The sequence below is a fragment of the Canis lupus genome, chromosome 11, assembly GCF_048164855.1.
Source record: "Canis lupus baileyi chromosome 11, mCanLup2.hap1, whole genome shotgun sequence".
NCBI classification, from domain to species: domain Eukaryota; kingdom Metazoa; phylum Chordata; class Mammalia; order Carnivora; family Canidae; genus Canis; species Canis lupus.
The window spans coordinates 70,371,707-70,384,272 of NC_132848.1; the positions used below are offsets into that span (position 1 = coordinate 70,371,707).

General features: G+C 42.2%; 1 protein-coding gene across 3 annotated transcripts in view; it reads left to right on the forward strand.

Moving 5' to 3' along the window:
• Window positions 1–8,603, forward strand: part of APLF (aprataxin and PNKP like factor) — a 70,915-nt gene extending 62,312 nt beyond the window's left edge. For all 3 annotated transcript variants that reach the window (XM_072768651.1, XM_072768650.1, XM_072768652.1), the window contains one exon: window positions 7,626–8,603. Coding sequence is in view for 2 of the 3 variants with exons in the window: in XM_072768650.1 (XP_072624751.1) it covers window positions 7,626–7,831 (206 nt within the window). In the remaining variant the exon portion in view is untranslated. The remainder of the gene's footprint in view (window positions 1–7,625) is intronic.
• The last annotated feature ends 3,963 nt before the right edge of the window (window positions 8,604–12,566 follow it).

The following is a 12,566-nucleotide window of genomic DNA, read 5'->3' on the forward strand; positions in this document are numbered from 1 at the left end:
AAACAACCTAAGTGATAATGAGAACTTATTGACCTATTTAAGTGAAAAATCCAGAAGAAGGGATGGATTTAGACAAGATTTACTGCTTTGGCTCATTAGTAATGTCAGTAATGTCACCAAGGACCCAATTTTCTTCCATCATTCTGTCTTTAGAGGGGTCATTACCACCCTAAGACTGGCTCCTCTCCCCACGAAAGGACTATATGCATCCTTATCAGTACCTGTGTTTGCATCTAAGGAGAGAGAGGGGATGAATAACTTTAGCTCTCATTATTCCTAGGAAAAATAGATGAAAAAAAAATTTTTTTTTACTAGTTTAGATCACATTCTTACTCTTGGATGAATCACTAAGACCACTGATTAGTTTACACCACCCCTGGATCTAGGGTAGGGTCACCTTCAGAACCACAGGGAAAGGGAAGGAGGGAGGACAGATGGCAGAGAAGCGACCATCAAATGTCCTTGAGCCCGAGGCTCAGCCACCGCGATCTCCCTCCTCTTCCCCCTGCTTCCTAACCTTTTAACAAATGCTGGCTCCTCCATATCATCTATATAATGCAGAGGCCAATTTGGCACACAGTATTTCTGCTCACAGACTAAAGTGCGAATCCTGCAGGCTGCCCCCCCCCCCCCCCCCCGCGTGCCCTTGTCTGCGCATAAACAGCCCCCGCGGAACCAACGGGCAACAACCAGGAAGAGAATTCCACTCGAAGTTTCTCATTGAAACACACTTTGAAGCTTTAGTACTTCAGACACAACTCATTTTATCTGAGCTAATGGTTGAATAAAGGGCCAGAGCTAGGGTGGTCACCACGAGAATGGAAGGATAGGATTAGATACAGTGGGATTTTGAAGGAAAAATCAGATTTGCCAACTAATTGGTTTGGGAGCTGGGATGACATAAAAGGAAAGGAAACAGTGATCACTCAGAATTATAATTCAACTTATCAGGAGGCTGGGGATGATATTTACATACCGTGGAGATCAAGAAGAACTGGGCAGGCAGGGAGTCTTGTTTTTGTTTTTCAGTGTAAATGTTGAGTGTGAAGTCGGTTCAGTAGCTACACAGTAAGACAATACAATTTAATATAGTGCCAATGTTACAAAAACCACATGAAACGCTTACTATTTAGCTTCTGATTTGTAACACTCCTAAAAGATTTCCTTCTCCAGAATTCTTCCACACATGTAACAATTTATAGAGTGTATTTTGTTTTTTGTAGATTTGACTACTGTCATCTATCAAGCTTCTTGTATATCTGATTGATTTAAAATTTCACTAACTTTCCACACTTTTTTTAAAGAGTGCTGTGCTTTTGGCATAAGCTGCTAAATGCAAGAGTAACCAATGCCAGGAAACTTTTATACTTTCTTAGCTACCTTACCTGTTAACAGCATTTAAAGAAATCATCATCAGCATTTAATTATCTGATTATCAGAGTTGTTCTGGCTTTTATTATTATGTGATATGTATTATTCTAGGCTATCGATACCATCCATGGCTGAAAATTTAGCTATCTACAATAGCTATTTTAATATTCCTCTAGTTCTGCAATTATTTGCACACATTTGCTTATATATACTTTTCTTCCAGCAGTAGAACCCATAGTTCTAGAAAGCTATTATAGAAATTAATGGAACTTAAATAAGATTCTGCAAACTGCTGCTTAGTGTGGGGAAAGCGGAGAGATTTGGGGATACGAAAAAGGCAAGTGCAGTGGGATCTAAAAAGAGAAATAAACTTCATGTAAATAGAGTCGATCAGAATAGACAAGCTGCTTTTCCAAGGCTAAATTATGAATACACAACTCATGGCTTGGTGCATGAGAAAGATGAGTATTTAGTAGTAAAATGAGTATTTAAAAAAGTGTTTATTCTTATGGTGTGTAGTAGATTTTCATCTTTAGAATATTGGGCCAAAAGTTTTTTGACTTAATGAGAATTACTATCCTAATTAGTCCTCAGATTTACTGGAAAAGAAAGGAAAATAAAGTCTAAAGTTATTGATGTTAAGCTGTAAATCTGCTATGAGGCATCTCTTAGATGTCATCTGAGGTGACAGGCTTAGATCCTGACACCAGAAACCTATTTTGAAAAATCAGCAATTTGGAGTGATCTTTTCTCTCTGCAAAAACCAGCATGTCTTCCAATGTACATTTGACATTTTGTACTCTTCACTAGCTCTTCAGACTTATGTTCTTGGGGTAAGAATTGACAGTGAAATTTTAAACTGTGAAGGAAAGTTTAGATACAAATTTAGGAATTATTCTGATATTGCACATTCCTCTACATGAAAAGTAAGAAATCACCACCTAACATCAAATAATTAATCTCATATTGTTTTAAACACGTTTCAAGAGTTTGTTACTTTTCTAAGCGTGATTATTTTCCATCACAGAAGTCCAGTGTTATCCATCAGTTTTTAAAAACAAGTGACAGCCTATTTCTCCTGTGCTGCTGCATGCAGTCAAGCTGTCAGTACATTCCCTACATTTCATATGACTTCACTGACTTGTAGAGAAAATGAAGATTCTTACTTTGGCCTTAAAATTAGAACTTCGGAGTCAGAAAGGATTTTTGAAGTAATTTAATCAACATCCTTTGACTCATAGATAAAAGCATAAATTCCATTAAGCCATTAAGTTAAGTGACTTGTTCATTGTTTTGGGCTTGTTTATGACCCAGATCTTTGGGCTTCTACTCCCCAGTCTGTCTGTCTTCTTTCTCTTAAACCGCAGCTGCTTTTTAAAGAGACTTTTTGTTGGATGAGGGGAATGGGCAACCCCATAAGAATAGCAATAACTAGCAGCGAGAAACTCCCGGGTGAAGATAGAGAAAAAAAATTAATTTCATGTGAGCTCACCTGGATTTGGAAGAAAGAAGCTCACTTCTGATCTTCTTAGACACACTTAAGACTTGTATTTCAGGGGCGCCTGGGTGGTTCAGTTGGGTAAGCAACAGACTCTTGATTTCTACACAGGTCATGATTTCGGGCTCGTGAGATCCAGCTCCACAGCAGGCTCCTCATCAACTCTGTGCTGGACATGGAGCCTACTTAAGATTTCTCCCTCTCCCTCTGCCCCACTCCACTTTGGGTACTCTCCCACCAAAAAATTACTCCCCCTGCCAAAAAATTATATTTCAAATCAGCCAGTCATTATATAAGCGAATGTTATACATAAGCACTTATTTTTTCAAAAATGCATAATGCTCTTTAATTCTGTGGAAATCTATTGGACGTCATAACTACAAAAAAAAAACATAAAAATTATGTTTTGTTATTGAGTAAAAATATTAAACAGCTCCTGCTATGTCCCCTGTTATTATTTTTGCCCTTTAATAAGCTTTTCACCAACCATGACATTCTCTGTATGATACTGGAGCCTTGGCTTGGGATAGTCTGCAATGCGACGCCTCATGAGTGTTGCCTGGTTCTCCAACCAGCCAGCTTCCTTGCATGAGAAGCTTTCTTTGAGAATTTTATAAAGCAAACAGTTTTTAGGAAGGTTTATGTGAACTTTACTACTTTCGTCACTTTTAATCCAGATATTTATACTGTATGTTTCAGCTTGCCCAGTTAGAGACTACCTGTGTGGGGCTTTTTTGTTTTGTTTTGTTTTGCTTTGTTTTGAAGAAAGCTTTCAGTGTTCTTTAGTTCCCTTTTGCATAAAAACTTATTTTGTGGCAAAGACAGGCATTTTATTCCTAAGTTAAGTGCTAGCCATATTTAGTTCAGAACCTTACTTCCTGAGTTTATTCCCATGATTCAGGAAATCATGTAATAATTCAGATCGACAAGTGTACTCATTCAAAGCACTTTCCAAATAAGTAAAGTTTCACTAACTGCATGCCCCATTACACTGAAAGACAGAAACTATTATTTTGCTAAAAGCACCTTCAGCAATTAAAAAACAAAACAAAACAAAAGCCTAAACTTCCTTCTCCCTGGCATTTACATTGTGGAATATTTAAAGTTACTAATTGAATTTGCTAAACAGGATCCATTGTAATGGATTCCAGAGGGATAGTCACAGGTCCATATCTAATACCCTGTTAAGTGTGGGAGCAGTGCTGCTAACAAAGGACAAAGGCCTGACTTTGCCTTTGTCATGAATTGGCTCTTCGGGTGCTTCTACTTAAAGCACAAAATACCTGTTCATGTGAAGTGAGATGGATGAAATTTGGCCACCAGCTGCATGGAGTTCTGTTACGGATTCCGCTTTTTGTAGATTCCGAACCTCCTATTTAAAGGAATATGAATGTGATGTTTATATAAATGGGGATTTGATATAAATGATTTTTTGAGGGAACAAATAACAAATAACATGACCTTATTGCTCAAGAAATGAGCCTGGGGCGGCCGGGGTGGCTCAGCAGTTTAGCGCCGGCTTCAGCCCAGGGCGTGATCCTGGAGACCCGGGATCGAGGCCCCTGTCGGGCTCCCTGCATGGAGCCTGCTTCTCCCCCTGCCTGTGTCTCTGCCTCCCTCTCTCTCTGCATCTCTAATGAATAAATAAATAAAATCTTAAAGAAAAGAAAAGAAATGAGCCTGCCCAGTAAGTTGCTAAAGACTTCCAGGGTTCATTGAGGCTTAAAGCCCCTTCAGTTAGGTTTTAGATAAATGTCTTTAATATAATTCATTATATTGACAGTCAAGCTAAGTGATTAAAAGCCGGGGTGCGGTTAAGCATCTGCCTTCAGCTCAGGTCATTATCCCAGGGTCCTGGCTTGGAGCCCCATTTCACACTCCCTGCTGAGGGGGGAGCCTGGTTCTTCCTCTCCCACTCCCCTTGCCTGTGTGCTCTCTCTCTCTCTCTCTAATGAATACATGAAAAGTCTTTTTAAAATGTAGGTTATAATAAGGGTTTCTGTAAAACTAAAGGTATTCAGTTGATGTGCAATTTGTTGATTTGTTCAACTGTTCATATATTTAACAAATATATATCTTAAGTGTCTTCTGTGTGTTAGGCATTGTAGGAGCTGAGGAGATAATAGAGGCAACGCCTCACTCTTGTAGAATTTCACAAAGGTGGGTGCATGTAAACAGCTGTGTGATGTCATGTATGATAACTGCTAAGAAGAAAAAGTTGTGTAAGAGGACAGATGGCAGGGGTGTGTGTGGTGAGGGACAGATGCCATTTCAGATAGGATCGTGAAAGGACTCTGATAATTTGACACGAGGGCCGAGGCTTGAAGGGGAGAGCAAGACAGGCGATTATCCGAGGGAAGACGGTACCAGCCAGGGGGAACAGTGACTCCAGAGCCCTCGAGATGATCCAAGGCTGCTTATACTATTCAAGGAGCAGTAGAAAAAGAGTAGAATTGAAACAAAGAGAATAAGCAAGGAGTAGCAGATGAGATCAGAAAAGCTGGCGGTGGGCCAGTTGTATAGGGTCTAAGAGGCCACAACCTACAAGTAAGACCTTGAGATTTTTTTTAAAAAATATTTTATTTATTTATTTCGGATAGTCACAGAATGAGAGAGAGAGAGGCAGAGACACAGGCAGAGGGAGAAGCAGGCTCCATGCACCGGGAGCCCGACGTGGGATTCGATCCCGGGTCTCCAGGATCGCGCCCTGGGCCAAAGGCAGGCGCCAAACCGCTGTGCCACCCAGGGATCCCAAGACCTTGAGATTTAATTCAGACTGAGGTAGAAAGCTATTGAAAGGTTTGGCTTCTCTGTGGAGAACAGACAAGAGTGGAAGCAAGAAACTAGTTAGTAAACATTGGAATTGACTGAAAAAAGACGATGGCATGGGGACCAGAGAATGGAGTAGATCTAGTGAGAAGTGGCAGATAGATTTTGATGGCAGAGCCAATAGGATCTCTGGACATCCTGGATATGGAGTGTTCAGGGGGAGGCTATTCAAGGACGGCTCCAAGATTCTTGGAAGGTTGGAGAAATCATATGCTCAAGAGTGATAAGAGAATGACCAGATTGGGTGAAGCACCTCAAGAGTTGTGTTCTGGAAATATTATGTTTCAGAGCCTGTGCATTGTGCACTGAGTAGGCCGTGAGACAGAGGAGTCTGGAATTCGGGTGGTGGTCAGGGCTGAGGCTATCCGTTTGGGAATTCAGGATAGAAGACTGGACTGTGTTAGAGAAGAGGTCCCAGCCAGAAACTTGAACACTCCAAAACCTAGAGGTTGGGCGGATGAGGAGGAGCCAGCAAAAGGCCCTGAGAAGGAAGAGCCAGATAAGCAGGAGGAGAACCTGAAGTTTTTTAATTCAGCTTTATGGATGTTGCTCTTGTAAATCTGCTAGGGTAATTTCTGAATCTGAAAGGACACGCTGCGATGTCCTAGGTACGTATAGGAGGTACGTCCAGAGCAGAATGCCCAGGAGCAGAGATGGTGATGGGCTTTCCTCCTCCCTCCTTTGCCATCTGCAAACTACCCTTGAAATGTTCTTTTAAATGTTCCCCATCCTGAAAATTTTATGGGAAATTGAGATTAGCTAGACATAACACATGCCCTTAGGATGCTTACAGGGATAAGAAATGTCTACAAGTAATACAATGCTAATTTCCCCTAAGGCACTGATGTGCTGCTCACGCTAATGAGAACTGTGCACATCCTATGTAGCCTTCCTGGCCTGGGCCACCGAGGAACCCAGGGGGAAACCTGAGGCTCAGTTTCTAATAATCATGGTAAAACCGAAGGTTGACATGTTTATATTCTGGTTTTTATGTTATCTTAGTTCCTACTTTTATTCCTTTTTTTTTGTTTTGTTTTGTTTTTTATGACCACATTATTATAAGCTGTCTCAAGTCCTCTCTGGAAATGAATGGCGATACTAAGAAAGATGTAAATATCTGGGCTGTGGGAGTTAAGAGGACAGATAAATTATCTTATTTTTTTGTAATCCGACTTTTTTTCCTTCTCAAATTTCTTGAGTTTCATTTAAGTCACATCTATCTATTGTGAGCATTTTAGGAGGAAGTCAAGTAAAGCATACACAGAAGTACAAGTGGTAATTTTTTGACCCATACATGTGGTGTTGATCATAGGAATTGTCTCCTGCCATTCAGAGATTTCCAGATAGAGTCTTCCTCTTTCTTTTTCTTTCTTTCTTTCTTTCTTTCTTTCTTTCTTTCTTTCTTTCTTTCTTTCTTTCTTTCTTTCTTTCTTTCTTTCTTTCTTTCTTTCTTTCTTTCTTCTTTTTCTTTCTTTTTAAGATTTTACTTATTTATTCATGAGAGACCCAGAGAGAGGGGCGGAGACACAGGCAGACACAGCTCCCCTGTGGGGAGACCGATGCTGGACTCGATCCCCAGGACCCCGGGGTCATGCCCTGAGCCAAAGGCAGACGCTCAACCACTGAGCTACCCAGGTGCCCCTAGATTGTGATGTTGTTAAGGAACCGTTATTAGGAATCTCACAGGACATTTTAATTTTAGGAGCCTCATGGTAGGAAAAGTTAGAATCAAATAAATGTTTTAAAAAAACAGAATTCTAACAGTATTTTTATCTGCCTTTCTAGAAATTTGTGGTGCTTAGTGTTGTCTTAAGTAAAATCAGTCCTCCTTGTCAGAGAAAGACATCGTGCAGTTCCATGTCCCTACGCCCGGGTTTGAGTGACGATTGATATGTTGTGTACCGAATTTTTTTTTTTTTTCTCCCAGTGAGAAGCACGTCAGATGAAGACGGCGATAACGGTGGGCAGCCCAATGAGTGCGGCCTCAAGGACAGCTTTGTCGGTGATGAGGAAGAGGACTATGAACCCACAGATGAAGATTCTGACTGGGAACCAGAACAAGAAGACCAGGAGCAGGAAGATGTAGAGGAGCTTTTAAAGGAAGCAAAAAAGTTCATGAAAAGGAAGAAGTAACTTTTTTCAGCGATGATATTTGGCTCACGTTTAGTCTTTACGGAAAAAAATCAGGAACTAAGGAAGCACTTAAGTGACCATTGTTTTCCTTCTTTTTATGGTCGTGACTTTGCTGTGGACTCTTCGCGAAGGAAACGCTGATACGTCGGCCCTCAGTGTAGCGGATGGAGTTTGTTTTTGTTGCCTTGCTTTTTCTGTCCTGTTTAAAGCATCTGGAAAGAGGAGGCAGAGAGTTAAAGAGAAATAAGTGATATTTTTCATATACTTTGTGTGTTGGGAATAAACAGAAAGCCATAGGTCGCACAAAGCTTTGGCCCTGATCCTTTTTTCCAAAGACCCTCGGTTCGTGGACCGCGAGGCAAGCGGAAGCCGGCCCACCACGGCGCGGGCACGGAGCCTGCCTCCTTCCTTGCTATGAAGCAATTCTTCTGGCAGAACCAGGCTTTGGAAAATGACAGCCTGTTATTTTTCTAGTGCCCTGGATATGAGCTCTATGACCTCATTCACTACTTTTGTTCTTTGAAACTTGGGGAAATTATTATCAAATGGCTGCTGAGAATGTATTCAGCTGGACCGTAGAACTGTTCACCATATGCCGGGAATGTTGCCTTGTGCCTCACGTCGGTAATTTACTCTGTGTCTGAATTTAAAAGTAGGAAAGTCCAAAGGATTTGACACTTTATTTTTTCAAAACTAAAGTCCTGCGTGGTTATTTTAACTCCCTGTGTTCTGTCTCTACATTAAAAGATACAAAAATTATTTTTAACCGTAATTCTCAGATGCCGTTGGCTCTTTTGTCCTCAGATAAAGGCAGCAAGCTGTCTGCTAGTGTTCAAGATTCTGGGCTTTTATTTCAAGAAGAAACCCCTTATTCTCCAATTTTATGAAGTATATATCTCTGTTCTCAAACTACTTTAGGCCCCGTAATACTCTTCATTTTAGGTGACTTAGAATCTTTGAAATCCAGTTTAGAATCTTTCATAGCAGTTGGGTATGTGAGCGCTGCGGTAGGCATAGTATTGACGTCATAAATTGCTACGCCAAAAGTGTCCTTGCTAAACACTAATATTTTCTAAGACAACCTAGAAATTTATATCTTAAAAGGGCAAGACGGATTTATAATGGTTTTCTCAGTGTTTCTGAATGTCTTTCAGAGTTAATTGTGTAATATTAAAATTAGCTTAAGCTGCCCAAGACAAGATAAATATTTCTTTAGACCTATTATTCTGACTTTGCCTCTGTTATTTAGGAACTCATGTGTCCCTTCCAATGTCCCTTTAGTCTTGGGGCTCGACAGACCTCTGAACTTATTTTCATCCCTGCACCGACTTAATCCTTCGAGTGTTTTTTAGTCTGCTCATAGATATATCCTAAAAGAATTGAAAACATGTCCACACAAAAACATGTTTACAATGTCCACAGAGGCATTATTTATGATAGTCAAAAACTGGGGGCACCAGGGTGGCCCAGTCGGTTAAGCATCTGACTCTTAATCCCAGCTCAGGCCTTGATCTCAGGGTGGTGAGTTCGAGCCCTGTGTTGGGTTCCACGCTGGGCACGGAGCCTACTAAAAAAAAATAAATATAAATAAAATTGGTATAATAGTCAAAAAGTGGAAACACCTAAATGCCCATCAGTTGATGAACAGATAAAATGTGGCGTGTCTCTACAATGGAATATTTTTTGGCTAAAAGAGCTGAAGGATTGATACATGCTGCAACACGGATAAACCTTGAAAGGACTGTGCTACGTGAGAGGAGCCAGCCACAAAAGGCCACGTATTATATGAACTAATTTGTATGAAATATCCAAAATAGGCAAATCCCATAGAAAGTAGATTAGTGGTTCCCAGTGCCGGGTGCAGGGGAGTGCCTGGAGGAGGTGGGCACAGGGGGTGACTGCTAATCGGTGTAGGGTGTCTCTGTGATCTGGAGTTAGTGGTGACGCTTGTACGGCTCTGTAAACGGAAACCCACTGGGCTCTACACTGTCAAAGGATGGGTTCTATGATCCGGGGAAGGCTGCTATAAAGAGAATGCAAAAGCGGACACTGGGCTTTCAGAAAGAAAAAAGCATTTAATCAGAGTACGTTCTTGGTGTAATGTGATAGCTTTTGTTGGGGCAGGGGGTATGTGGCTAGGGGCGGAGGGAGAGGAAGAATCCGAAGCAGGCTCCACAGCCAGCGCGGGGCCCAGGGTCACAACCCTGACACCATGACCTGAGCAGTAATCAAGAGCCGGATGCTCAGCTGACCCAGCAGCCCTCGTGGTAGCTGCGTTTCAAGGAGGACTTGATGTGGACAGTCATCCCAAAGACACCTGAGTACGATGCACGACCGGGTAGCGAAATTGGCCAGACTTCGCCCCTCGTAAGTGGACTGTATTCAGATCTGTGACTTACAAAGTGGAGGGAAAACTGACGATATTAGGCCGTCAATGGGTGCAAGAGCAATGTTAACAGAAACTTGATTCTTTAAGTCCTTGCCGTCCTGGGCAGGGTGTAGGAGCCAACGCTCGCTCCCGTGGGGCTCACTGAATCTCTATCTCCGCTTTCTCCATCGTGCCACGTTTTATCACATACACATTTCTCACCAATGTGCTTCATTCTGAAAGAATTTTTTTTTTTTTTCTGACTTCTTGCAGGTAGCACGGGTGGTTTCTGGGACGTTGGGAAGCCAAGACATGAAGATCTTTCAGTGATGCCCAGACACTGAATTCTGTTTTTGCCCCAGGTTGAGGATGGCCTTGTCAGTACTCTCGGTCGGTTTCTTTCTTTGTTTCCCTTTCTTTCTTCTTAAGATTTTGTTTATTTCAGAGAGAGAGAGCATAGCCTGAGCAGTGGGGAGGGGTAGAGGGAGAAGCAGACTCCCCACCGAGCAGGAAGCCCAATGCGGGTCTCAATCCCAGGACCCCAAGATCATGGGCTGAGCTGAAGGCCGACACTCAACCAACTGAGCCACCCGGGCGCTCTTGGTTTCTAGAACTGGAAGATTCTAGTGGACGTAAACATTCATGTAATGAAAGCAGAGAGATTGTGATCATAATTTTCCAGGATGGTGACGTGAAGCTGAGAATAAATGGACAGTGACTTTCTTCCAGTTCACGTGTGCAGAGTTCCGCGTCACCACCACACGCACGTGCTGCATCCAGCCCCGCTCCGTGACACCACCCGCTTCCTTGTTCCCGTTCTTTTTTTTTTTTTCTTGTTCCCGTTCTTGAGCAGGAATTGGTGATCGGGGCTGTGTGTCCGTGTCCAAGCACATATTTTCCTCCCGCCCATCGGCAAACCAGACTTACAGAGCTCCTCTACGATAAATATTGAAGAAAAGGGGTGAAGACAAGTGACTGCTGACGTTATGGCGGGCTATCCTAGTACAGTGCACATAATCTTATGGTCGCCCTAAGCCACCACGGTTGTGCTCCGTTCTGCCCGAGACCCTGCCTAGCATAGAAGAGCACAGAGTCCGTCTCACTGTGCTTGCAAAGTACTTGGGAAGTTGGATATTTATTCATGACTAGTGGATCCCATGGGGGTGGCCAGGGAGAGAGGACACGGGGTCTGCAGTCACAGAGCCTGCGAAGGCAATGATGCTGTTGGCCAAAGAGCAATGGGTGGAGCGACACTCGTCAGAGAAGGGAGTGCTGGGTTATAATCCAAACATCCCGTCTTGCTAGATTGAAATACAGCCTCGATCTTGAGGAAACGCCTTTGTATGATGCAGTTGGAAGCTGAAGGAGATTTTTTTCCACAGGACGCAATTTTTACTTGACGGTTAGCATAGCAGATAAGCTTATGGTTATTCGAAGTTGAGTATTTGGCAGACATTTCCTCCAAAATGTACTAAGTGAGCCCGTTTTTCAAGGAAAACAACCGGCACTATTCGTTGTCATTGTAAAACTTGAGCTCGCCAGCAAAAATGAGGATTCTGGAAAGCCTGCGTGTGTCACTGTGAGCCTGATTGCTTCCGAAAGCTTTACAAACCGTCACCAGGGTAATGTAATATAACGAAGTGTGTCGCCGTCTGGAAGAGCTGCAGAAGTGAACGAGCCAATGGTTTCCAAATGACTAGCGCATGTTACAAAATCAGGGTGGGTAGAACCCACTCAAAGCACGAGATAGACCAGTGGAGTTTAACGTACCAGAGTCTGTCGGCGCAGTCCGTTAATTTAGGTGCAGACTACGGATCGCGACCAGCCTTTCAGAAGCTACTTACATTTTTCTACTTCTGGTGCCATGTCAAAAATAATACCCATAATTATCTGAAAAGCTCGTTAAAATACTCATTCCTTTCCCGAGTGCGTAACTCCATATGCTTTAAGCAAAACAGCATGTGAGAGTAGACCTGTGAATCCGGCGACCTGCTATTATGTGGGCCTTAGAGAGATTTACCAAAATGTGACACAATGCCGCTCGTCTCACTACATTAAAAAAAAAAAAATTAAAAAAAATTGTCTTTCATAAAATACACTTGTGTTAATGTGTAACCGGCTTGTTATTTTTATTTTACTTATATTTTTAAAATATTTATAATTTATTTGAGAGCGAGCAAAGGAGGCGGGACAGAGAATCTCAAGCAGACTCCCCGCTGAGCTGGGAGCCCGACACGGGGCTCAGTCTCCCCACCCAGAGATCATGACCTGATCCGAAACTGAGAGTTGGACGCTAAACCAGCTGTGCCTCCCCAACACCCCCATTTATTATTTTTAAATGAATTAGTAAACAAATATTTTGCATTT